The 27,925-nt window shown below is 44.2% G+C and overlaps 1 protein-coding gene across 1 annotated transcript; it reads left to right on the forward strand.

The window, feature by feature from the left end:
- The first annotated feature begins 967 nt into the window (after nucleotides 1–967).
- LOC147888007 (uncharacterized) lies at nucleotides 968–27,839 on the forward strand. The gene is made up of 4 exons (XM_087393457.1): nucleotides 968–1,528; nucleotides 20,917–21,039; nucleotides 27,182–27,301; nucleotides 27,388–27,839. The coding sequence occupies exons 1-4, from the start codon at nucleotides 1,492–1,494 to the stop codon at nucleotides 27,450–27,452; spliced, it is 345 nt and encodes a 114-aa protein (XP_087249583.1). The 5' UTR covers nucleotides 968–1,491; the 3' UTR covers nucleotides 27,453–27,839.
- The last annotated feature ends 86 nt before the right edge of the window (nucleotides 27,840–27,925 follow it).

A 27,925-nucleotide genomic window follows, 5' to 3' on the forward strand; every position in this document is an offset into this window, starting at 1 on the left:
GTTGACCCACTTAATGCAAGGCATGTTTTAAGCAATGAAATTACGTCACACCCATTGCTTTATGTTCAAGGAAAGAGCATCTTGGAGTGGGCCAGGAGATCAGTTCATGGCTCATCAATTGAAGTGTTACCCAATGCACATAGGTGCGGCATGGCTCATCACTTGAAGTGTTACCCAATGTACCGTGGAGTGGGTGTGCCCTGTGAGAGTAAGAAAGGGTGGCATTACATCGTTGTTCAATGGGGTTGGGAATGATGTAGGTAGGAGTGAGAGATTTTTTGGAGAAAAAAGCCATGTCTACTCACACCCACACACACATTTGCCCGTGGCCTACGTTGATAGGCAATAGGGGGCTTCTCAAGGGAGTCGAATACGGGCAACCAGTTGAGGTGGGCAAATGCCCAACCGCCTAATATAAGATATAAGACTAGTATAAGATATTCTATTTGAATTGAAAATTAGATTGAAAATCATAGTCTGGTAATTTAGAATATAGGGTATATTTTTAAATAAATTTGTATAAGATATATAAGTAGATTGAGCTACCACTTCTCACCGAAGGAAAAAAACCATGTTAAAAGGAGGCTGAGGCTCGATTCACACACCATCCGGCGACATAGGCTAGGTGTTGAGGTCGTCCAATGAGAGGACGACGAGCCAACTCAGTTGGAGAGGTAGCTCATGATCAAATTTGGAGAATTCTTGATGCCCCTGCCCATCCCTATTGCTGTGGTCTGACGCCATAAAATTGTGCGCCAACGGGGCGGTTCATGTGTCCTGCTCATGGTCTTTGAGAGGCGGGGTGTTGTGAACCCAGCCTAAGAAAGCCGAAGGTTTTTCGAAAAAGCAAATCACAGGTGGAAATTAATTAGTAGGGGTTGAAGCACTCACTAAACACAAGGATTAAGCCGAGATTAGTTAGAGATTAAGAAGCATCAGAGCAAGAAAAAACACACAGCCTGGAACACGCATGCAAAAGCAAGGCTTCTTTTCTCCGCTCATCGATCGAACGATAGCTTGAATCACCGATTTTTGGCTGGCAAAATCTCCGATTTCTAGGCTCAAGATCGAGTTTGCTCTCAGTTTTTCGATTCGGAGTTGACGATCCAGCGATCCTCATCAACCTTTCTTGTCAAATCTTCGTCTTGTTGGCCGAAAATAGTTGCAGTGGCGTCGGCTCCTCCCGACAGACTCATCTCTACACGGTTCTTCCTCTTGAGGAACCGTTTCGGTGGCAAGGAAGCGGAACAGGTTTGGCGACAGGTCGGGAGAAGCAAGTTTGGATTTGGTGGCCAAGATCACATCGCAGATTGCGTGTCTGGAGGTGGAGATATATACACATATATACATATATATATATATATATATATATATAGCCTTTCTCCCGCTTTTCCGTTTGCTTTACGGTTAGACGCATCGGAGGACTGGCTGCGCAGCTGAGTGCCAGCACACTATGTGAAGCGGGCATCACAAGAGGTACACGAACGGAGAATGGGGTGCGCTTGTTCATCCGAGACAGGTCCTGACGGTGAGTTGCGTACTGATCTTCTGGATTTTAAAAATGCCTGGCTTTAAGTTCGATCGCTCTTTTGCAGTCTTCTTTGCTGGCGTCGATCGTTATCTTAGAACGTTTAGCGCTGGATCGGAAATTGTGGGAAGGCTGATAGAAACGTTTTGAAAGTTTCACCGGGCGAGAAGAGTTGAACCGGAAAGAAGAGTGCTCAAATTCAATTGTTGTCGTGATAGATTTGCTCTTGTATTTTCACATGCTTAGTCACTGGCATTCACTCTTTGATCCGAAACCATCTTCTGTAGCCTAAGGTGCATGATGGAGGTCTTGTGTCTGGTTCGTAAACTTTGGGAACGGTGCTTTTTCTGGTTGTTATGCGTTGCTGTGATTGTATGATTGGTAGAGGTTTCAAAATTCAAGTAGGCGTTGGACACGGGGCTTTGTGAAAGTAAAGGCCTAATCAAGAGATGAGGGAGATACCTCGACTCTTTAAGGAAGTTTGTAAATTTCTACACAAATGCACTAGGGATTTTAATTTTACAGCGAATCCTTTATGTGAAGAAGAGGGTTTTGGGGAGAAAAAAACCATGGTAGCAAAATTCAAATGAGGAAATGAGGAGCTGTAACGAAAATTTGGTGCAATCGGTGGTCTGCATGTTGAGAAGTGTGAGTCAAAGTACAGAGGGGTTCGAATTGAATTGGCTGAGATATATCATGATGGCCAAGAAGATGGACACCATTAGACTTCTAACATGGAACGTGCACTCGTTAGGAGGCTGGTGTAAGAGGGTTCTGACTGATGGAAATGAATTTACGAAACAGCAAGGTAACTGGTTCAACTCATCTTGATACCAATTTACGGAAATCCAAGGAGAAAATGGTCTTCTATAGTGGGCGAAAGTAATCCCTTGGTAATGTACACGGACCAAGGGTACTTTGAAGTTAACGATAATGCCACCCCAGGAGCAAATTTAGAGGTTTTGTGCGAGTCGTCTGTAGCAGTGCCGATCAGAAATTAAGATGATAAACATGGGTTTCCCTAAGACAGGAACGCAGAATGTGTGACTGGTGGTCTCTGGATTTTGACTCGTGGAACACTTCGTATACATTTGGGTTGCTCTCCTCAGCTTTGTATAAACTTTAGGGAAATCCAAAACATGGCTTTCTGTAGGAAGATAGAAATCACATGGTGATGTACACTGATGAAGGGTAAGAAAATTAACGTCAATGCCAACCCACAAGCAAATTGAGAGGTTTATGCAAGGCATCTGTAGCAGTGTGGATCAGAAACTTAAGATTATGGAGAGGGTTTCCCCAAGATAAGATCCCAGAATTGTGTCAAATCTTCCTGGCCTCCGCTTGATCCTCAGGGATGAGGATAAGGTCGTGAAGCCTTTGGGAGAGGTCAAGCCTATCTCTTCTCACGTTTGGCCCAGGGCCAAAGTCTGCATGAACCTGGCTGAAATACCCACACCCTCTTCTCCCAAAAGAGAAGTGAGAATCATCTCCTGGGGATCAAGGGGCAGAGCAGAGAGGACTACGTTTAGCAGATATTATCTGCCTGTAAGAGACGAAATATAAAAGTTATGCTTAAACTGTGGGATAATCACCTGATCAGCAACAACACTAAATAGGCCAAAACACGTGTGGCTATTTGGACCCAGAATGATGTCAATCCCCTGCCTGGAGATCACCCTGAATGAGCAGGTGATTTTTCATATAACTCGTGTTTGATTTCAAAGCAGGGATGAGAAAGTTGTATAAGGCCTGACATACAAACACCACCTACATTTCAAGAATTGCTGCGCTTATGCTATGAAAATTCCCTTACAGTTTGCTCAAACTTATCTCTGCATGGGCTAAACAAAGAGGGGGAGAGAGGAAGGCCTTGCTCGACTCCTTTCACATTAGCCCAGCAAACCAAATACTGAGGCACTGGAGGCCATATTGACAGCCTTCTTTAAGTCAACAAAGCAAAATATAGGCCTTCTCCTGAGGATTGATTGTCTTCCACGGCAGGGACACACGGTTACAAGTGGTGTGGTATTGTCTGCATTGCAAGAACCAGCATGCCAATTGGCTCTTTCAGGTATTCTTCAAACTATTGGATGACTTTTGAAATAGAATTCTAGTACAACTTGGTAACTGGAACAACCCAACATGCCAGGTTGTAATGATGGCCACGGTCTCCTAGATGTCATCCTGTGCTAGAGGGGATGGATGTTGCTTGCGGGATGGGTTTTGTTATCTCATGCCACACCATAGGGTTCCCTGACCAGAGCTAGCATAGGTAGGTCTAGGTCCTGTGGATAGACCCGCTAAAGGTGTAGCACGGCTGAGGTATACTTGGCAAAGCGTAGCCACCAAGTAAAGTTACTTGAGACATGCATGGTGAAGTATAGGTGCACAACTAAAGATAGCTGGGACCTAGCCTATAAGTATAGGCCAGGTGCTCATTTTCAGGGGTCCGAGGAGTGCACTCCTCTGGATGTAGACCGGAGCAACAGCTAGAGGAAAGGGCATGTGGTATGTGACACATGTCTGGACTTCGAGGCTGGCTGGTTTTGTGCGGTGGTCTAGACCTCTGGCTCAGGGGTGGCTTGATGTATTGAACCTATCGCTGGGAGGTGAGTTGCTAGCTTCAACCATAGTTACGCTGAAACGTGTTTCAGGGCCCAGCTGGACTCTGAAACGTGTTTCAGGAAAGGTCCCAACCAGAAATGACGTTTCAGGGCTGAAACGTTTCAGACCTCTGAAACGGCTGGCTGAAATGGGCCGTTTCAAGTAACACCCCCCTCCCTCTATTTGGTGATTTCCACTGGCGGGTTTTTTCTCTGTCTGCATTTTTGTTTTCACCTCCACTTGCAATCTTTCACTCCCTCCGCCCCTTCAGCCTCACACTCTTGGACTTTTGAGGGTTTTTTAGCCCTCCTTGTGCACTCCCTGGGAGTCCTTTCTCTCTTGCAGGTTGCTTCTGCCCTCCTCCATCATCCACTCCGCTTCAGCCCTCCATAGTAGCTCAGCCTTCACTCCTTCAGCCCTCTCTTTCAGCTTATAGCATTCTAGATCTGTGTGTGCTCAGCTCAAAACCCTTTTTTCTAAAAACCCCCTTGATGACATTCCGTTTCCCTGTTTTAGCCCTCCTTAGGAACCCTGAAACGTTTCCGTTTCTGTTTCCCCTAACTATGGCTTCAACTCTTATGGGTTGTTTGCGGGTGAGTCTTGTGGTTTGTTGGACTTTGGCTTGAAGTTGTACCTTACTAGGGTTTGGGGCTTACCAGAGCTGGTCAGGAGTGGTGTTATTTGGTATCAGAGCTAGCTTCGAGCCCCATAGAATCCTGACCCTGTGAGGGACAGCATGAATTCCCTTGGGAGTGCTTGTCTCGACATATCCCTGGTAGAGGTAGGAGAAGAGAATTCGTTGTGCTTGACTTTCGTGGTTTTGCTTGGTGATATTGTCATCCTGCTTCAACATGTCTCCACTTGCTTGGTACTATTTCTTTTTGTTTTTCAATAGTATGCTTATTAAGAAATGAAATGTTTTCCTACTGTTCAGTTATGGACAATGGGGACTAGGTCTAGCATTTGAGGGTGGACCCCCTTGCTTGGGGTTATGGGCATTAGTGACCCACAAGAGTGATGGCTTCTCTTTGAGAGGGACATTTGGAAACCACACCCCACTTGAGTATCCAAACATGGGACCAATCAAATGCACAGATTGCATACTGACCTAGGAACCATTCAAGAGAATGTTCCCTGAGCTTTGGGTGTGGGCCTGGCAGCATGCCAAGAGTAATGGAGATACAAGATAAGACGACAAACAAATGAGCTCAGTATGGCTCACTTATGACCTTAGAGTACGTCAATAGATAGTCCAAGCTGTTAGGAACCCGTGGGTGCGATCAAAATTGAATTCTGACAACTTTGAAATTTTAGGGTTTTTGGGAGTGACATGTGGCCGTTGACATGTGGCAGACTGCCTCATGGAATCTGAGCTGGCAGGTCAGTCCACCTGTCCCACACATGTGGCAGCATGCATGGCAAGTGGCAGGGCATGCAGGCCAAGTGTCTGGCCCCAAATCTGGTAGATTTGAGGCAGGTTGTGGGCTGTCCTCTTTGGGACTGCAGCCGACCAAAAATCTGGGACAAGTGTCCACCTTCCACTCTAAGCCGGGGGGGGGGGGCGGGGGGCAGGGGGGGCTGAGCCTATAAAAGAAGGCCTCTCCCCTTCATTTCCTACATGAAAAATTCGTCACTTTTCTTCTCCCTCCTTTTGGATGATGCAGCAGAACCTCTCCAGCTCCTTGGGTGCAGCCAGCTTCTCCCCAGGCCATTCTCTCACCTCAGTAGCACTTTCTCTCTCTACAGCAGCACACACTCTCTCTACAATTCCAGCCCCACCTCTCTAGAAATCTGCCCCCTCTCAGCTCTTCTGGAACAGCAGCATCATCCTCTCTCCTTCTCCTAGCCTGGAGCAGCCACAGCCCCTTTCTCTCTCCTGCTGCAGTCTCTCTCTCTCTACTACAAAATTTCTCTCTCTACTGTTCCAGCCCATTCCCCTTGCAGAAATCTGTCTTTCTGTGCACCTCTGGAACAGCAGCAGATCCTCTCTTACATCCCCTCCCTTGGGATCATCATTGGCACTCTCTCTCTACAGCTATCACTCCATAAAGGCTTTCTCTCTCTAGCCTATAGGTTGTTTTTTCTAAGTTGTTTTCATTCCAGCCCCATTTCCACACTCTCCTCACCCAAGGTAGCTTCTGAGGCATCAAGGACTTCATCTACAAAGGGTCAAGTCACGAAGGGAGTCTGTATTGTCAAGTTTATCTCATTTACAGCACTATTTTATGTTGTTTCTACTAAGAAACTAGTGCTTGCCTCTAATGTTGGATGTAAGTGGTGATTGTTGCAGGCTTCTTCCTTGTGGATTGGGCAAGCCAAGAGTTGAAACCTGAGCTTGGAGTCCTCCTTTTTTGTTGTCTACCTTGTACATATGCTCTTGAGTCTTGTATCTAGGTCCTAGGCTTTCACCGAGTTCATCAGTTCGGAAGGTGCATTGCACCTTGGTCTTGTATCTCCATTTTCAGGAATAAAGTGAGCCTAGATAAGAAAGGGGGGGGGGGGGGGGGGGCGTCTTGGCCCCTCAATCATATCGCAATTTCCAATGATGTCACTTTGTGTTTAAGCTGTATAAGTCTTAATTCCAGCTTAATTGCAATCTCTTAAGTTCAAGTATACGTGTTTGGAAACTCGCAATCATTTCATTCAAATGCCTTTGCAAAATCCGTTGTCTAAATTGATAGAAAGCACCGAGTAGTTTACAGACATGGCTGCAAAATAGAATTTGAATCGTTTGCAATTTTTGTTTCTGATTCTTCTGGCTGTATCTGCACGTTTCTACACTTTGCAAGGGTAGATAAAGGTCAAGAGAGAAGCAGGGAGTGAATTTGCAGCATCTAGAGGTCGATTTGTTTATGAAGCAACCTGTTTGGAAGACAGACGAGTTGTCAAGAAGAGGGGTGGTGCTAGCTGAGGGCTGGAGGAGCACCTGGTGTGGGGTATTCCTGCGGCTCAGCCTTGTTTACAGATTGAACAGCAGCCTGGAACAGTCATGATACTGTTCCAGGGCAGGCTGAAGAGTTTTTTGGCTGAAATAATTGGCTGGGAAGGCAGGAGGACCTGCTGTTTAGTCGCGATGGATGCTGGAAGCAGGAGAGGTGCATGTGTGACATTACTTTCCTAGGTTGCATTCCTTGAATTGGTAACTGTTAGAAATTTCTACTCTTCACTTTAATTGTGTGTCATGCAATTACTTTGTGTGCATGCATGTGTTTTGACATGCAAACCAAGCTAAAGTTCTCTCTTTTACCTTTCGCAAAGCAAACTTTGAGTTAGAAAAGCACTTTTCTAGGACACCAACCTTTTGAAAGGAAGGGAAAGTTTGAGGCTTGCATGTCACTCCTTTTCCCTGCAGCTTAGCCCCTCATGCAGCCCATGCATGGCATCACTTTCGCAACACTTTGCACAGCCCATTAGCCTCTACTTCAGCCTCCTTCCACACCCACAAGTTAGTGAATACTTCGTCAAATCTAGCTGTCCTGGCTGCAAATGACTGCGCTCTACCCTCTGTTATCCTAACAGATCTACTGCAACTCTACTTCACTACAAGCCTACCAATCACAAGCATCTAACACTCTTTTTTGGAAAGTCGACCGGTTCTCCTGCTACCATCTCTGTGGGGAACTCTGCCTAGTGACTCACCATATCTCCTACCTACCTTTCGCTGTTTAACCTTGATGAGAGGAAACAACATGTTGTACTGCTGTGTGAAAATTTAGCACTCTGTTGCTATCCTTACTTTGGCCGCGAGTTGTTGCACAACAGCAGGGCAGCCTCCACTAAGCAATCATGTTGAGGAGCCACTTATATCTGGAGCTGATTGCATGTGCAGTCTGCTCTAAATCCGGGAGTGTTTGGATAGCTGAGATGCTGTAAAGTCTGCACATTGGACTGCAATCAATTGGCATATTTGCTCCTTAGACATCTGGACTTGTGCACATCACCCTGAAGGGACAACAAGTTTTGGATAGTGGAGCTGTATAGTCTGCGCATATTGGATTGCAATCAATTGGCGTAGTTGCCCCTTAGACATCTGGAGCTGTGCGCAGCACCTGAAGGGACAACAAGTTTTAGATAGCCGTTCCAGCTACTACAGGCTCAACTAAGGAGTTCAGTCCCCTACTTTCACTACATGATTTCCACTGTACCACCATTTTGTTTTTTGGGTGGAGTGATATGCATGAAATTTTCACTTTAAACATTATTTCTGTAGGTTGTCCATTATGTTATTTGCTACCTTGTAATGTTTTCTTTGGATTACTTGTGTGATACCTGAATTTCTTTCTAAACAAAAGTTTTAAATTTCTTATATTTAAAGCTTATGTGTTTGGAAAGGCTTTTAAAGTACTTTGTGTTCTATATGTTTCTTTAACTGGTCAATTCTTGTATTACAACTATTTGATATTCTTTGGTATTCACATCTTGGCTGATCACCCGATGGGTGGATTCCCATGGTATGGGACAAGGGAATTGAGGCCAAGAGTGTGAATGATTAGTCATAATTTGACTTATCAGCCATGAAATGGCAGGTCACATCACTTTAGTAATGGTGACAGGAACAGTGTGGTGTTGGCTAATCCACTATTTGAGAAATCCAAGGGATGTCTTTTAGTTGCGTAAACAAGATAGGACCTTTACCTGATGACATGGCTATGTCGTTCAGGTAAATCTTCCAATGAGCTATGCTATCCTGGAGTGAGTGTTCACTCAGATAACAGCCGGATTGTTCCAGTGCTTTGGGCTAAGCACAAGATACGAACATTGAGAACTATTGAATTGAGAACTCCTGTATCCTTTTCCTTGATTTTGCAGATAGGATACATGGTTCTTGCGACTCAGAAGATGAAGTAACATAGACTTCCCGTATGAATAGAATCACTCATGTCTGAGGGACATGAAAGAAGTTGAATTGCATACTTGATTGAGTTCCCACCCACAACTCTTCCTCATGGCCATGGTATTATGATAGAAGTTTGGGATCCCTTATTTTTCCTCTTTAAGAGGAGAAAATCTGCTATGATTTTCTAGAATCTAGCAATAAATTCAAGGATCTTGAAAAGGACCTTGATTTAACTTGGATCTTGCAAAGGTCTACACTTGATGATCCAGATAAGTCGTCTGAGGAGTGGTCTGTAGTGGTATGGGACACTACATATACTAGAATTCCTATGTGGCAAGGAATTTAGAACCAGCATCAATAAGCTTTGACTTTAATAATTGCTATAAGGTTTAAATGCTTGGCATTAGCAAAGCTGCTCACTTTGCTAAGAGCTAATGAAGTTATAGTTGAGCACTTGAGGTGCTTGATACCTTGTAGTATCTTCCATGACCTACCGGTGACTGTGTCTGAAAGGTTATTGGGTAGTAACTTACTAAATGATTTTTGGTTAATGAGTCGCATTGAACTTTCTATTAAGAAAGTGATAAAATGCTGTAAACAGATTTCATCATCTGCTAGAAGCACTAAATTCTTCTATTCCTGCGGGGACACAGATGGATTCCGAGGGATTATGGTTGAGATATTACCTATAGATACTATATAGAATCCAAAATCTGAAAGAAGAATTGGTATACTTGGGCATGACAATGAAAGATTACAACACTAATTTTGATTTCAATTGGATATTTACGCAAAGTCTCGGATGAAAATTCGAGTAAGGAAGTTGGAATCAGCTTCTAAGTTTAGTCAGAAGATTTTGGAGCTGATACTTCTCCGTTTACCATGCATGGCAAATCTCTTGATTTCAAAATTCCTTTGAATGGATGCCTTACAGATACTACCATTTGGAATCAAATTAAGGACTGAGAAGTATAGTCTAAGAATCATTGATTCAACTCTCGCACCTTTAATTGGTCTAACTGAAGGTTAGGAACAACCTAGGTGAGGTCTAGATCCTGTGGGTCTGCAAAAGGCGTGGAATGGCTGAGCTATACTTAGCACCAAGTTAAGTAAGTTACTTTAGGCATGCATGCTAAAATTTAGGCTCACAGCTAAAGATAGCTGGGGCCTGGCCTATAAGTATAGCCCGAGGGCTCATTATTAGGGGTCCAAGGAGTGCGCTCCTTCGGATGTAGACCTACTGGCTTGGGAGAGGCAGCCACAAGAAAGAGCATGTGGTATGGAATGCATGTCTAAACTTGGACGCCGGATGGCTCTTTGCGGTGGTTTAAAGCTCTGGCTCTATATACAGAGCCTACGATTGGGATGTGAGCTGCTAGCTCCAACCCTTATGGGTTGCTTATTGGTGCTTGGGATACTGACATAGCCAAGGTGTGTGGGGAGTTGCACTTCCTTTTAGCAGAATTGTATGAGCGAGGTTTTATGAGTGATTTAAGGTTAGCACTACACTCAAGGAGTGTTTAGTAGAGAAACTACCTTAAAATTCATTCTCTCTCTTCTATGTCTTCATTTTCATCCTAGAGTGTTAAGTAGAACACAATTGTCGGCTATTTCTAGAGTGTTTAGTAGAACAAATTTTATAGATTGTCTGTTCTATTAAGTAAGCACAATTAGAAAGCATGAAAAACCAAGGCAAAAACAATGACTCAATAATAAATACTACGCTTCCATCAAACCATAGCTTATTATACCTCCTCTCCATAGAGTTTTCTTATAACTTTTTGGTGGCTCTCATCAGAGGCTTCATCAATGAAAATCAATGATTATTTCAGTAAAAAGTGAAAAATCTACTAAGACTAAATATATATTATGACTATGTTTATAGTATTAAAACTTAAATTCATAATATAAGACTCAAAATGATATAATTTACAACTTATAACCTTACTGGTGTGCTCAAATGGCCTTTTCCGTTCGATTTGAGTGGCTAAATGACTATATTTGGACATTGGATGTGAAAGTTATAACATTTTTAAAAATGTTGTACAAGATAGTTTCGCGGGTAAAACTATCTTGGAAGGCTTCTTACAAATGGCTTCCTTTGGAGAAACCCCCATGATGGGTGATGAGAGCGTTTCTTCAAAGTCCAAGGTAGTTTGAAGATGAAGCTGCTGTCTTCAAATGATTTTCTTTGAAGAAACTGTTGGAATACTGAAAGGAAAGAGTAGAGTGGACACAAAATCAGAATACTTGCATATAGAATGAAGAAGAAAGAGGTCCTTAAGTAGGCACCTCATACAAGGTCACTGACATCACTGATGACCTCAAAGCTCCTCAATCATCTTCTCAATCTGCTCCTAGATTCACTCAATCATCCTATGTGGCTTTTCCACCACCTAACTGTGCTTGTGGGCACCTAACTGTGCCTCTAGCACTCACACATAGAAACATAAGGTGTGCCTGAGGCATACACCTTGAGATATCCCAACAAACCCCCCCTCAAGGAGATGCCTCAGGCTATGTCAAGGATACATCTAGTCTCATAGTTTCTCATGCCATCTCATGGTGGTCAAGGATAAATCTATGGCTAGGTTCTCATGCTAGCAAGGGTTTCCTTGGGTGTAAGGTAAACAGAAAGGGATACAAACAGACCTTCCAATGGTTATCTCTCCTACATGTACATGCACACAATGTCTGTAGGAGGTACCATGGAACAAACATACACATGGCCTACATCATAAGGTGACCAGAGGTGTTTACAAAACACACAAAACACAATAGTTTATTTTCATTCATTTTGGAGGACTATCCAGGCTGAGTACCTTGACATAAAAAGAGAGATCTGGAGCATACATAGAGATGATTTAAAATGCATAGTCTTCATGGGATGCCTCATCTTGTGGAGGCAAAATATCCATGTCAAGGCAAGGTCTTACCACATGGGCAGTGTCTAGTGCCTTATAAGATGGTACTATGATAGAACAAGTGGATCTGAAAATCATATCCTTCAAGAGAACAATTATCTTGTCATCTCCATAGTTGTGTAGAGAAGCTCTGACCTTCATCTTTTTCTTGTACTTGGAGTCAAATAAAAGTTCCATGAGAGGGTAGATTTCTGTAGTTGCTTCCTTTTTGGCAACCATTGTTTTGGCAATCTTCAACAAGGAAGTCAGGTTGGCATTTTCATCCTTTGTAGCATAACAAGACATTGCTTTATGTTTTGGCTTTTCACATATTTTGCATAAGCAAGCCATGAGAGGCTCTAACCCAAGTATTGGGTAGTGTCTTCTCTCTTACAGGGCTTAGAATAACAACTGAAATGCTTCAAAATATAAGCATTTAATGTAGCAAAGTCTTGTGACCAAATTTCAAACAATGATGCTTTCACTTACATGCTTCATAGAAGTGGATGAAATAAACACTTTCCAATCAAAACCAGGTCTAGCAAGTCAAAACAAAACTGAATCCACACTTGTACTAAAGTTATTGAAAGCTTCAAAAAACCAGAAATGCTAGAGTAGCATTTTATGTAGCATCATCTTCAAAAACTTGTCCAAAACTGTCAAAACTGAAAAGCTGAACTTGGAGGGCTTGTAGCTCACTCTTCAAAGCAAGGAAAAGAGGGCTTTCTGAAGCAAAAGAAAGCTCATATACCAGAGAAGGTCCAGCACAGAGGTTGGACGAAATGGTGCGCACTTTTGCCCGGGAGAGTTGCTACAGGCTGAAACTGAGTTTTGACGATTTCTCCCTCGTTACTGAACCAAATGACCTGAAAAATGGCTCAAAATCTTCGTCTTGAGGTCGCCCATCTACTCCTAAGAGGGCTCAGGCAATGGCGGAGTATGCAGGGAGTATTGAGCAACAGAAGAAATTCGCTGTTTGGAGAATGGCAGCCACCACAGACGTTTTTTCTTCAATTGCTTGCAGGTGGAAGTTCGCCCATACTAGAGGAGTTTCCAGCTCAGAGGGTTTGGGCAATGGCTGTTTGTAGATGGAGAACCAAGCTCTCAAAGATTTTGGGAAGAAAGAGGAAAATGGAGAAGAAGAAGATGATGATGTGGCAAAAATGGGCTCAAGGGGGATCAAAGGGCTCTGATACCATGTTGGAATACTGAAAGGAAAGAGTAGAGTGGACACAAAATTAGAATACTTGCATATAGAATGAAGAAGAAAGAGGTCCTTAAGTAGGCACCTCATACAAGGTCACTGACATCACTGATGACCTCAAAGCTCCTCAATCATCTCCTCAATCTGCTCCTAGATTCACTCAATCATCCTATGTGGCTTTTCCACCACCTAACTGTGCTTGTGGGCACCTAACTGTGCCTCTAGCACTCACACATAGAAACATAAGGTGTGCCTGAGGCATACACCTTGAGATATCCCAACAGAAACCCCCCATGAAGAGGGGTTATGAGAGGTTTTCTTCAAGTATACTTCCCTATCAAATAGGAGTTATGAGGGGATTTTCTATGAGAAACCCACTCTACACGTGTGTTTTTTTAAAATCCTTTCCATCCTCCCAGTATCCACCATGCCTAACATCATTGTCATTGTTAGATGAAGTTCTCCATCTTTATGCTAAGACCTATGGATAAACATTTAGTTTCTCCGTGAAACATGGTTTTAGTAACATACCCTAATATGTCTTTTTTTGAAGTAGAAATGTGAAAATTTTGTCCTTTGCTCGGATGTGTGGAGGTTTTTGCTCAGAAAAGGGTCACCCCCGGTGTGTGGGAATTAGGCCTAGAGTCCTAGTGTGAGTATTCCTAATGTTGTTAGTGTAAATCTATCCTTAGGTGGCTACTTGTCTCACGTGTGTCCTTTGGGTGTGTAGAGGGTCACTTGGCCTTTGTTAGATTAGATTTCAATTTGATTTCTATGTGACCTCATTTGTGAGGTGTTGTAGATAAGGCTTGCCTAGCCTATAACATAGGCATATGTAACCTCCTTTGATATTAAGCAATCTACATCTTGCACTTGTGCCTCAAACTCTTGCTATGTGTATGCTATCTCTCTTTCCTCCGTGATATTTGAAATCGGCCTTCATTTAAGTAAAGGGCAGTAAACTGTAACTAACTTAGCATTCACACCATTCAGAACCATATTGCATCATCATTTAGTCACTTCCATTAGTTAAATGCCACTGATAAACAATCTTGAAAACACTTAAGGGAGTAAAGAGTGCCCCTCCTCAGTAACTAGTCACAAGACACCCACTGGCCCCAAATGCTTTGGCGCCCCTTTGTGTGTTTATTTAATTCTTCAAAAATGGAATCTGCTTTACAACAAGGGCTCACCCTTGTACTTTTCTTCTTGCAATTCCACTATCTGAGCCAGACCTTGGCTTCAAAGGCATCCAATTCCAGTGCACACACTAATATCCAACTACCAAGGAAAGACTAAGGCATACCTCAATAACTGTGCCAAACTAAGGGTGACAAAGCAACAATGCAAGACCCCAAAAGTGCTCAAATAGTCTTAAGGCATTCAGATGCAACATAGAACTCCTCAAGTTCCTTCATAGGCACACCCTCTGTAATTCAGTGTCTTTTCACAGCCCGTAGGGCCAGGAGGAGTTTCAAACAACAAAATGCAACAAGAAGCTTCTAGAAAAATGACAATGGAAATCAAAAGAGGGCCAAAACGACCATACTCGCTGTCCTTGGAAGAGGGGCAATCTCAATCCTCGCACCTATCCCATGTCTAAGCTCCCAGCAGTACATTGTGTCCCTCAGCCACGAGCTAGAGAAGCAGATGAGGAAGAAATCACCTCCAAAGGGTAGTTGATCCTAGACCGGAGGCTAGCAGGGCAAAAGGGGAGCTAGGAGAGTGAAAGAGAGAGTTCTGGAAACAGAGGGAGAGGAAGAGAGCAAGCAAGTCTTGGGTAGGAGGTGAGGAGCGATCAACTAGCAGAGCATCACCAATCGTGCAAGAGGGTCATACGTCAGCCATACAATAGCCCGTACAACTCAGAAAACTGTCCGCACAGCGAGTCATTATTGCCTTTGGAGTCGTGCAGCATCCTGTACACTTGCAGCCAGCCTCGATCCGCGCGCAGAGCAGTCATAACAGTCCGTACACATTAATCAGAATCTGTACATCAGGTTCTGCATAGATGTTTCCATACAGCCGTATGGAAGCCTTGGGATCAGCGTACAGACTGCCTCGAAATGCGTGAGCAGAAAAAAAAAAAAACGGGGAGCAATCCACCTTGGGATACATGCCAATGAACCCTAGCCTTCGAAAAAGTACCCAAAAACCAAAAAACCAGTAATGCTTCAAGGAGGAGAGAGCGAGACGGTGGTAGGTGGTGCATGAGGGGCTGTCACGTGGCCCCTACATTAATTCTCTAACCTACCCTACCAAGGACAATGTTGGTTGCCCCTTGGGCCCAACATTTAGAACCCTCTTTAATGCCTTAGTCTCGCCCTTGGACCTAGTGGGTGCACTTAGAATTTGCCCCTAGGGACTTCTAGGAAGTTAGCACTTGTCCATGGGGTTATTTGCACATGAGATTCACATCCCCGTGACATACCCCCCACTAGAGACAGCAAACAATCTCGTTTGCTGTTACAAATTACAGCAAATAAAGAACAATGATAAAAGCATGAATAGCTCATATAAGACTGGGTATCATTTGTAATATACAACGAGCAATGATAATATCGTCTAGGAGAGCGTGCGAATCTATCCATACATCAATGCATCACCTGTGTGGAGTGAGTAGGACACTCATCATAGAGGTTTCACAGCAAAAATATTGTCAGCAACCCAGTACCTCGGGTGCGACCTGCTGTGTCACCAAGCACCTCTAGATATCCTGTGAGCTGTCTGTGTCATGAGGTAGCGGGGGTGCTACCCCCCTCTCGAGCACTAGGCAATACTGCAGCCCGCTGCTCTGCTGAGCTTGAATGAGCCTATACTGCAGTGGGCTCAAGTTGAAATGTTACCAGGTAGAGCTGCAATATCCTAGGTGAACCTGCCAGGTCACCTTCCTCCATCCACTTGGCATCCAGTGCTGAGTAGTTCTGAAACTTTACCAGATACCTTCAGGAAACTCTACCTCTGACTTTTCTTTCACGGTGTGCCAAAATCTTTTCCGGGACCAAAATGTCATCCAGTTCCTCCACTTCAGGCTGTTTCTTATCAAGCATGTCTTCTGGTAAATCTCCTTGAAAAGGCTTCAACAAACTCACATGAAAGGCATGGTGAATTGTCCAATGGCTTGGTAGCTTCAGCTTGTAAGCTACATCATTTATCTTTTGCAAGACTTGGAAAGGCCCATAGTACCACATTTTCAGTTTGGTGTACACCTTATCCTTGCCTAAGTCTTGTTTTCTCAAAACGCAATCATTGTCTTTAAAGACCAATTCACGTTGGTGCTTATCTGTTGCTCTTTTTTGCTTCTCTTGGCTTTTTTGGAGGGCGGTTTTTACCTTCTGATAGGCTGCATCTAAGCTTTCCACAAATCTGTCCACTTCAAAGATCTTCTCTTTGGTGTGCAAAATGGGAGGTACCTTTCTTCCGCGTTCCACAATTTCGAAAGGTGCTTTCCTCGTGAAGAATGCACTGTATTGTTGGTAGGTAAATTCAACTAGTTGCAAAACTGGCTCCCATTTTGTTTGCTGGTCTGAAACATAGCATGTGAGAAGATTGAGGGTAGTAGAGTTTGCCTCTTCTGACTGTGGGTGGAAAGAAGATGAAAAATTCAGTGTAGTGTCCATGTTTTCAAACAAATCTCTCTAGAAAAGGCTGGTCATATGGGGGTCTGGATCACTGACAATGGATTGAGGCATCCCGTGGTGCTTGAAAATATGAGACAAATAATCTCGCCATTTGATCTGCTGTAATTTTCTTCTGCACTGGAATAAAGTGGGCCTGCTTGCTGAATCTGCAAATTATGGTCCAAATTCCATCATGTCCTGATGGTGTACGAGGCAGATCGAAGATGAAGTCCATGGCAATTCTTTGCGAGGGTCTATTCGGAATAGGCAATGGCTGTAGCAATCCAGCTGCTTTTGCCTGTCGTACTTCACCTTCTGACAAGTGATGCATGTCTTTACATAAGCCTCAACATCTTTTCTCAAAGTCAGCCAATAGAAGAAGTGCTCCACACCTTTGACTGTGGCCTCAATGCCTCGATGTGCTGCATATGGTGGGGCATGACTCTCCATCAGAACCTTTGGCCTCAACTGCTTTGTGACACAAAGTCTGCCATGCATCATCAGGAATCCATCCTTAAGCATATAGTGCTCATGCCGATTGCCCTTGTTAGAAATGACCCAACAGAGGGTACGCACAGCAGAAGACTGATAGAATAGCCCTGGAGCTCACACAGTGTGGTGTGGGGTGTGGAATCACAAACTTCTTAACTTATGTGCATAAAATAGATTTGCAGACTCATCAATAGACAATGAACTAGCCAGATAGAGAAACCACCAAAATAATATATTTCCGTCCAAAGCTATGGACACAATACAAAAGAGATAGATCCATAGTCCCACCAATGGTGTGGTCCTCTGATCTTACCACAAGGTACTTCTCCTATCTGCTGGCTATCTCTAGACTCGAGCCCGCGTGCTCCTTGTCGAGCGTCTGTAGACTTTCTGTCCAGACTTGATCTCTACACCTTGCTGCCCTGGATGTCAGCCTAGGTGTGCAGCCCTAAGTCAGCTTGTCTGCAGCTCTTCAGCCTCCTATACACCTCCTGGATGTAGGCCCTATAGGTACTGATATGCTGCTCCAGTCTGCTGAGGCTCTGCTGCTCCGGATGATGATGATCTCAGCAACCTTCTGCTCTAGAAGACAGTCTAGGTTCAGCCTCTCCCTGGAGCTAAGTCTTTAGCAACACCTCTCTCCTTCACTTCCCGTCGTGTAGAGGCCCAAGGATGGTGGATATGCTGCTCCTTTATGCTCCTCCCAAAGCTGCTTGGTTGGATGTGAAATGAGGCCTGAGGCCTCTCCTTTTATAGGCCCCCAAGGGGCTGTCATAAAATCGACCAGCCAGCCTCATCCTGGCTGACCAGACTGGCCGACCTGGTTGGCTGGTCCAACCAGCCCTATATAAGGGCCCTAGCCAGGCCCTTTTGGGCTGCTGCTAGGCTGCCCTTTGTTGCTGCTGGAGACCCTGCTGCAGGCTGTATACCTGCCCGTAGACCCCCACTATGCTGCACCATGCTGCAGCCCTTTGCCGGCGCCATGTCCTGCCCGTACCCCTTCCGTACACTGCCCTGCAGCAGCCCGTACAGATCCGTACTGTGGCTGACATCATCGTGCCTTCGTTCCTTAATGGAGATGCTGTGCAGATCTGCTCTACTCTGTCCTTGACAGTCACCTGGCCATTCTCTGCCAGATCTGCCCTCGAGGCAAGCTTCCTTTTGCCAGGTACTCTCCTTTCTTTGTGTGAGGTGCTGCCCATGTGGCAGCCCCCTCCCTCTTTCTTTTCCTAGGTTCACCCCCGCCATGCTCTCCTCATATGGGGGCTTACAGATGGGGAGGTGACCATTTTAACAGCCCTCAACCAGCTGATCATAAATCCTTGCAAAATCATCATTGGCATATTGATCCTTCATGGCATCAAGTTCACTGTGGTATGCAATCGTGACAGCTGGCGGTTTCTTTGATACGGCATCGGGACTGGACTTCCTGGAAAGTGCATCTGCAACAACATTCTTCTTGCCAGGAACATGCACAATCTGAAAATGAAACATCGAAAGGAAGTTTGCCCACTGCATGTGCTTTTCTGACAACTTTCTCTAAGTGAGAAAATACCTCAAGAATTGGTGATTCGTCTGGACATAAAAATCAGCACCTAAGAGGTAATGCTTCCAAGTAGAAAGGGCATGTATGAAAGCCGCCATCTCTTTCTCATATATCCCAAAATTCATCTCAGTATCAGTGAACACGCTGCTCTCATATGCAACCACTCTACCGTCCCGCATGAGTACTCCTCCTATGCTGTTCCCACAGGCATCACACTGGACAGCAAAGGACTTGTGTAAGTGTGGCAAGATTATGACAGGATCGTCTTCTTAAGCTCTTTGAAAGTTGCAATTTCCTTAGTATCCCACCTGAAAGACACCTTTCTTTTGTAGGGCATGCAGAGGTGATGCTATTTCAGCAAAATAGCGGATAAACCGCTTGTAGTACGAGCATCAATCAAGAAAGCTCCGTATTTCATGGATGTTTTTCAACGGTTGCCAATTCCGTATGGCTTCCACTTTGGCAGGATCCATCCTGACTCCATCCTTAGATATTATGTGCCCCAAAAAAGTGGATTTCGTGCATAAAAAATTCACTCTTCTTGGCATTAATCAGCAACTTATGCTTCCTGAGCTCTGCAAAAACCACCTTGGCTCAGACCGCTTCTGATATATAGAGGTTGCTTGGTGCCACTGTATGTCTCACTCGAGGTACCGCTTCACCGCAAAAGAATAGGGAGAGGCAAGTCACAAGCTGGGAAAGTGCTCTAGGCTATTCTATCACATCGCCTTACTGATTTTCGACACCAGGGCAGTCTGCGGGTTGCCAGAAGCTAAAAAACGAACTCGTTTTTGTTCTAGGATCTTCTAGATCAGTTCTTTAATGCTGCATTTCTGCTGTCCATGCCTTCCCAGAGCATCAAATCTGATTCGCACGTCTTCTAGGAGTCTTCCAGGCCAAGCACTTATCAAAATCACACTTTTCCAGGACGTTTGGCTGTTCCAGGCACTCGATTTGCTTCCAGGCGGGAGGATTTGCAGAGTCGGAGACGTGGAAATTAAGTATTTGCTGGTTATTAACGGTTCACTGCCCTTTGGAGATTTTGAAGGCTGGTTAAAAACCCTTCATAACGCCAACATACGTGTCTTTAGTAGGCTTTTTTATCTCTTGCAGGAGCCTGAAGGGCATATTGACTTGGCTTCACTTGATGCCCCAGCTATGAGATTGCTGTAAGTGGCGTCATTGGGAGCGACCCATTTCACGAAATAGGGGGAGGTTGAGGACTTTGATCATGAGGTCGATGGAGGGGGAGGCAAAGAAATAGAGGGAAAGGAGTGGGCGGAGGAGATCGGGGGGAGGGGGGTTGGGGGTGAAGCTAGAATTGGTGGAGATCCAAGAGGAAGTGCTGAACGGAAGAAGATCAAAATCTTCCAAGAAATGAAAGCATGAAACGTCTTTCCTCCTGCACTTTGCAAACGTCGTAGACTGTAACGTCCAAGCAATCCTCCAGGTGACACGTGGCTCTTCTCTCCTCCAAGCCACCACTTGTCCTCTTTTTTTTTTTCGTTGCCCGTGGTTAATAGGTTATAGATAAGTAAGTTTATCCCGAGAAACTACTGATCATATTAAAAGGAAAAATGCTTCCAAGTAAACTTGCAGATATTCAAGTCTCAATTCAACCAGGTATTCCTTTTAGATTATTTAGAAGGTTTTCTGCATCTCTTGCCATTCTTTAAAGACAGCTACTTGTAGATTTGCAGACTGCAGTAAACATCTTTTTGATTATGATCTCTACACTTTATAAAACAAGCATTGCGATCGACCCATTGCTGTTGGGGATCCCTGTGCTGATGATTGTAATGCATTTTATCATGGCTTACAAAATCTAGTTCCTGCTGTATAGTAATGCAAACCATGATAATGTTCTTGCTGTACTATTTCTACTGGAATTTAAATGAGTGTCTATTCAATTAGAAAATCTCGTAGTCGAGAATCATATCTTCTGCTGCAGGCTTATCCTTACCTTTTAGTTGTATTAGGTGTTGTCTCATATTTACAACTGCTGTCAAGGGTTTTAATGATTTGATGTTGTGCTGCAATCATTATGTTCCAAAAATATGCAACTTGCAATAAAGGTCCTAAAGTCTGTCTTATAACTTTGCTATAGAGCATGGTTGTGGGTGGTGTGTGTTTGCATGCGTAATTGGCATTGTGATTGAGAGAATGGTTTTGCTTGTGGTAGGCCATAAAAAGAAGTTGAAGAAACCAAAGCCTTGGAAGCATTCTGAACCAATTACTCGAGCACAATTGAAGCAGATGCGTGACGAGTTTTGGGACACAGCTCCTCATTATGGGGGTAAGAAAGGTATGTCAGTTAAGGATCTCCTTTGGAATTCAGTTTAGTGGCTCCTTTCTGACATCATGCATTAAAAAGATCTGCTCTTTGAATTTTTAAATGAAAGTGTTGTCTATTCTTCGGCCTTCATATCCCTGTAATATACGTGTTTGGTGCTAGTCTACTGGCTATTTCCAAGAGGGTTGTCATGTCTGCGAATATAAACCACGCCTCATCCTACATTAAAATGCTAGCTAGCTTTGACAAATCATTTGCTTTTGGCTGATATGAGGTATGGTGTTGGGAATGCATTCTTCATGCTTGGATCCTATGAGCAAACAAGGTGGTTAAATAACTAATCTTGCAACTTAGCTACCCATTTAAGGAGTTTTTTGGGGTGCCCCAAATGGAGGGGTCCACAGTGTTCTGAGTTTCATGTTTGTTGTATACTCCTACAAAACATTCTACATATACGAATTACAACATAGCAAAGTGCATAAAGCACAGTTGCAAAGAGCTAATACTCTGAAATGAAATGAACAGAATCAGTACTAGCGCATACATAATTTCTTTTGAGGTTTGATTTGGTTCCTCTTTGAGAAAATTAAATCAGGAATCAAAGAATATGTTGATAAGTCTACCCTGCATGATATGTCAAACTATATATTTGCAGAAGAAAAAGTGCTAGAAAGATTGGTCGGATAAGTCGTATGTAAGCCCAATCATTATCAACCAATCCCATCCTCTTCTTGGGTGGTGCGGTCTGGTTGCCATCCCCTTGTCGTTCCGGCCAAAGCTCTTTTTTGAGGCATTATTCCCATGGCCACCTCTCGATTGTGAGGTAGAGCTTGGCTTTTCTTGGGAAGCTACTCTAGAGCCTTGCTTTCTGTGCATGAGCTTAAAGTTCTACATGAGCATGAATGTATGCTCATACGTGTCCGGTTTGAAACTCTGAACATACGCTTGGATGCCCAACTTTAGTTCATGTTGAAACTTATCAAGTTTGTTGCTATCCTCCACCAATAGCTGAACTGGTTAGTGTAATGGCTAACTGATTCATTGGGACCCTCGGCCATGTCGAAGAACTGGTCCTTGAGTCTGGCCATGTACTGTGGTGGCATACATCTCTTGATGTCTGTATAGGTCTCCCAACTACAAGTGGACACCCCCAACCGTGGGTCTAAGCTATCTAGGTGCCACTTCTGCCACCATTTGATTGCATTGCCACCTAGGTGCATGGAGAACATTCACCGTTCCTCGTCCATCCTTCATTGACGTATGAAGTAATTATCGAACTAATTGATCTAGGCAGTGAGGGCTTACAGGTTTGCCTTGCCCTTGTAGCATTGGAAGGAGACCTTCTCTGGCAGGACGGGTGTCACTGGGTGGCTGGAGTAAACAAATGACACTTTCTCGTTTCTCCTTTCAGGATTTCTGTGAAGGGTCTCTTGGTAATCCCACTCTTGGTAATCCCAATGATCTTGTAGCTTTGCCCTCGAACATCATCTTCATCATGGTCTCTATAGCGCAGGTTGACATGGAGTTTGTGAATCGCGATCCAGGTCTCTAGTCTCTGAATGGTCCATGTTTGTGGTTGAAGTTGATGCTGTGGCCCTATTGAAGGTGGAGCAGAACTATAAACTAGGGAAGGATTTAACAAAGTGGTGCTGAATGCCATTTTTCGTAGAGTGAAGTGCGGGCGGAAGGTGGAAGCCGCACTTTGATGGGTGCCTCTTGTTGGAAGAGCAAGGGTGCGCATTGTGCCCATGCGAAGTTACAACAAACGGCAGGTTGGAAGGAACTCTGGAATGCTATATTTCTGTCATGTGGCTGTGGAGACTCTTCTTGAACTGAGATGGAGAGGGTCTCCGTGCGTTGGTACTGGCTGTAGTTTACTCTGATACTGCTGAAAACTTGCTCTGGAAAACTGAGCTGATATTCACCCTGCCCATGGGGAAGACGTGTCCATGGTAGATCTGCTGTAACCCTTGCATGGGATGCTGTTGGTCTATCCTCAAGGGCTGCAACAGATATGCGGACTGCTGCTGTACTGCCATTGAAGGCCCTCCTGGTAACAAGGCGCTGCCAACCAGTCCGGTGATTTGGCCGACGAGCCTGCTGATCTGGCTGAGTAGATCTGTAGTACAGAGGACCTGTACTGGCTGTCCCTAGGGCCTATAAATAGTCCTGTGCCCTGCCTGCTCGCATGCTCTAAACCTTTGTAACTTACTCCAGACTGCTACTGACTCTTCCATACAGCTCCAGGTTTCCTTGCTGTTGTGTAGGCCGCCATTGCTGCCGTTGTTCACTGCCTTGTCTCGAGGGAAAGCCATGGAAGAGCAAAGGTAACCCTACTGTACAAGGCCTGATAGATGGCCAGTTCTACTAAGCTAATCAGATGGCAGTGATCACCATTGTCCCGTTGAACAGGTCTCACAACCGGTCATGCCACGTCCCACTCACACCATTTTTCACTCCAATTTTAGACTGAATTGAACATTTTGAATATTTGCACTCGTTCTGATCTTGAACCCAAAACCACAACACTATCCAATGCATGTCTCTCGGGTTAGTACGTGCTGTACCCTTAGAAGTAGACACCTTACACCGTCTACCTGCTGGCATCCTTAGAAGCAGACACGTTACACCGTCTTGCTATGCTTTAGACAGGAGCAGGCTGGAACAGAAGCAAAGAAACAAGCTGGAGGAGCAGGCTGGAGCAGAATATCAGGACCAGAGACTCGGGCTAGAGAGGGAGAGAGGGAAAGGGAGAAGGCGAAGAGATGAAGGGGGGGCACCAAAAAAATGTAAACATACCTTAGATGATGACAATTCTCTATCTATAACATGTAACATTGGTTTGACTGCTGAAGCTATCTTTGGTCGTGTATCGACAAAATGTCTAAGAGGAAGTGTGTTCATGTCTAGATGCGGAAGGATAAGCGTAATTGAAACACAATGACTAAAGAGAGATATAATTGAAAGACAATGTGGGAATAACACACGACACAGGATTCCCCCCCCCCCCCCCCGCACCCTTCCCCCGAAGAGAGTATTCGCTTTACTTCTTCATCAATACGACTGGAAGATGGAAGCCACACTGCGATGGGTGTCTCCTACTAGAAAAAAGCAAGGACGCATTCGAAGCGTACAACTAACTTCCAGCTGGAAGGAACTTTGGGATGCTGTCCTTCTGTCATGTGGCTATTGGAAGGACCCTTCTTGGACTGAGAGGAGAGGGTATTCGTGCATTGGTTCGACTCTGATGATGCTGGCACCTGCACCTTGAAGCCTGCTGGCAACAACCATAGGCCTTTGTAATATGCTCTAGAGTGCTGCTGACTGTTCTGTACAGTTCTAGGAGGCTGCCCCTGCCCTGCTCTCTTGTAGGCTGCCATACCCGCCATTGTTTATTGCCTTGTCTCGAGGGGAAGTCCTGGCAAAGCAAAGGAAGACCTGTGGAACATGTTTCACTTTCATATGAAGAAAAGGCCTCACACTCACTGAGCTACATTACCCTTGATATAGTTCAAACACTGTCCTATTAAATAGTGCTCGCAATTGGTGGTATGCCCGACAAACCAACTGCGAAAAGTTTGTCACACCGATGTGACATCACCACAGACTTAAGTCACAATGCGATCAAGTTGCATTGCCTCCTTGCACCATTTGGGTATCTTTGGGCAATCTAAAAAATAAGGATTATCCAAACACATTTGCTTGGAGTCTTGTTTGAATTTGGTCAAATAAATCCTTTGGTGTTGCCTTGTGCCATTTTTGAACCAATGGAGAAAGATTTGCTTGGGCTCCAGAATCTCCACCTGGTCTACCACCTCTGGTTCCTCCTCGTCATTGGCATCTAATCAGGGTCCGACGTACTGCTACAGCTACTGCCCATGAAACAGTGGGTGCATTTTCAAAATGCAGGTGGTTGTAACCGCATAGTGACATTGTTGACCACCTTTACGATTGGGAAAGGTCAGTTTTTCGATGTGATAGCTTTGGATGCTTCGTTCAATGTGCTTCAGTAGTCCTGCTTGCTTGTTGTTGGACACCTTTACCTTTTGGCAGATCCGGCACCATAGATGGCGGCCAATAATACCATTGTTTTAGCTTGTTAAAGGTACCTTTCATACCTTGCTGTCCAGTGTAGATCATGAAGAAACATGTACTACGTACCGGGTTGGCTATGAACCAAAACTTACAAAACTCCTTGTGTCACATGCACTAGTGCATGGCATAGGTGGCAGTGACACCTAGTTGCACAGTCAGCATTTCACAGCATATCAAGAAACTTTTTGGCAAGGATTTAGGGCCAGAAAAGGTGCCAAAGAATGCACCATCAGTAGAAGACAACATAGGTTAAAGAAATGCAGAGCCGACTTGTCTAGCCAAAAAGGCCATGCGTTGACTTTTTTTTCTCAACGTTGACTTTTGACTGACCTGGTCAGCTGTTGGAGTTGACCGGCCAACCAGGGTCAATGGTCGGCATTGACCATCGACCATGGTCGGGCAGTCTATCCTAAAAGTCTATAAAAGGAGTTGCCTGCCCATCATTCCAAGGGATTCTTTCCAGCAGACATTCAAGGCAGTAAGTCAAAGCATAATCAATCTTGCCAGTCAGTCAGAGCGTAGTCAGTCCATGCATTACAGACAAGACCACAGGTGACATCCTAAAGAGTGGTCTGACATTCTTCGTCCAAAGGAGATTATGGAGTTTTGTACAAGTCTCTGCATCAAGGTTCTCTTTAGCACTGCCATGAGCAGCATGTGCCCTCAGCCTTGGGTGTTGCGTATACTATTGAAGTTGACTTCAATAGTATCCTTGGTTCGTGGATCGCCTGAGGAGATCGATGGACGGCTTCTTCTAGCAGGTCATTGGTGTGAAAGTGTGCATCGGATGGTCAGGTCCCAAAGTCACAGGCCACATTGGAGTAGTTCGGGTCGCCAAGGCAAAAAGGGGTTGCAAGGTATTGCATGGGGGAGCAAGCTAGATCAAGCAATCCTGCTGTGATATCACTGTTGAGTGGGAAGCTATGCTGGAAAACAATGGAGTGTACTTGCAAAATGGATAATGAAGAAAGTACAAGAGTGGCCTATGTGGCCCAGCCAACTTAGGACTAACGGTCCTAAGTGTACTAACCCTAGAACTAGTACTAACTTTACTAACTGTCCTAACTAGCCTAAGGCTCATACCATATTCACTTTTTCCTGGGTGAGTGATGAAATCCCTTCCTAGCACCATCTCTTGGTTGAATGTTGGAGAGAACTGCCAGTTGCGTAAAGCCGAGATGCAAGCGTGCACAATTCATGCTAATGCTGTTGCCACATTCCTTTCTCTAAACTGAAGTGGAGTCCTTGACCCTGTAGTCTAGTACCCCATATGTATGCACTGGAATTCACTTTTGTTATGTGGCACAAAATGTAATTACAAGTGTTATCGGCATGAATAATGCATATTTAAAGCCTTGTGAATGAGGCGAAAAAAAAAAGTCGGGCAATAATGACGATGTTAACAAATCTAAGATACGAAGTTTTGAGCTACAACGACATTGCTTCTTGCCTTTATCCATGAATTTCTGGGTGGACTTGATGTGTATCAAGACTAATTTCGTCAAACTGCAAACAACTGCTGTGAGATATGATTTGCGTCAAGTGTAAGCAGGCCTAAATGCCATCTATCTGCAGGTTAGCAGTAAGAGGCCGCATGGGGCTAACATAACTACGTGAATGAAACTTACTGTCGTTTTCTTGTACCATGTATGATTGATTAAAGGTGGTTTCAACTGTACCTAGGTTTTTTTCTCTGCCACCTTCTGGCTTTTACCAAAGGATGGACATTATGTAGAATTTAAGGGAAAGGTTTGTATTTTTCTTAATTATAGCATTTCTTTGAAGACCCCTTCCATTAATTTTGGTGCATTTTAGTGCTTTCATTTCTGTCGTTGAGGTTCGATGTGAAACAGAAGCGCTGTCAATTTAGTCAATATCTAGATTGTTATAGTGCAGGCAATTTCACACACATTGTATGCCCTATGGATGGGGGATGATCATGGGTATGCCATCCTCACACGTATATACACACCTTGGTCATTGATGTCATTGCAGCTATTCTGACAATAGTTTTAACATGGGAAGTTCTACATATCTGAATAGCCATGTTGTTCTACAGAAATCTGGGACGCCCTTCATGCAGCAGCAGAGGCTGACCTGAGCCTCACACAAGCAATTGTAGATAGTGCTGGCATCATCGTTACCTCAGATGACTTGTCTGTCTGCTATGATGAAAGAGGTGATGAATCAACTGGATGCTTGTTTTATATTCAGCTCACTTCAAAGAGTCCATAGACATGCTCAATAACGATATCATTTTTGCAGGTGCAAAGTATGACTTACCAAAGTACGTTTTTAGTGAGCCTGTCAATATCATTAAAGATAATTGATGTCGGTGTTTGTGAGAAATGGGAGGGATTTTCCCTGTCGTGTAGCATACACAGCGAATTGGCCTTTCGGAATGGGCTCGCATACATCGGGTATTTTCTTTGAAGTATGTATTCCGTGTTTAAAAGTTTAGAAGCATAGAAATGATGTGGCCCAATTCAACTGGCAGAATGTACCAGGTCATATGATTCCTTCGATTTTTCTTTTATACTACCAACTCCTGTAAAGATTCTGTTGAAAGCTGGCACTGTAAAAGCATGAGACTTTTCTCATCATTGACATAGCATTAAGGCAGTAGGAAGCTCAAGCTGTTTGCAGCTTGTTGGACTTGGCTGGTGAAAAAAGAACTGCTGCTTTTGAACAAGACCACCTTTACATTTCTCCAATAACTGAAAGGATAGCATGTTCTTGCATCTGTTCTTATTGGCCTGATGCTCTTGAAGCTTGTGATATTGTACATACAGTGTGTCTAGAA

Source organism: Dipteris shenzhenensis, chromosome 22, assembly GCF_047967505.1.
Source record: "Dipteris shenzhenensis isolate YYH24624 ecotype China chromosome 22, Dip_SZ_1.0, whole genome shotgun sequence".
NCBI classification, from domain to species: Eukaryota; Viridiplantae; Streptophyta; class Polypodiopsida; order Gleicheniales; family Dipteridaceae; genus Dipteris; species Dipteris shenzhenensis.

Bases quoted from the DNA above. Each gene is read 5' to 3' on its own strand.
- LOC147888007 (XM_087393457.1), top strand. From the start codon at position 1,492: ATGGGGTGCGCTTGTTCATCCGAGACAGGTCCTGACG. The intron at 1,529-20,916 runs GTGAGTTGCGTA...TGCTTGTGGTAG, and splicing joins ATCCGAGACAGGTCCTGACG to GCCATAAAAAGAAGTTGAAG. The intron at 21,040-27,181 runs GTATGTCAGTTA...GTTGTTCTACAG, and splicing joins TCATTATGGGGGTAAGAAAG to AAATCTGGGACGCCCTTCAT.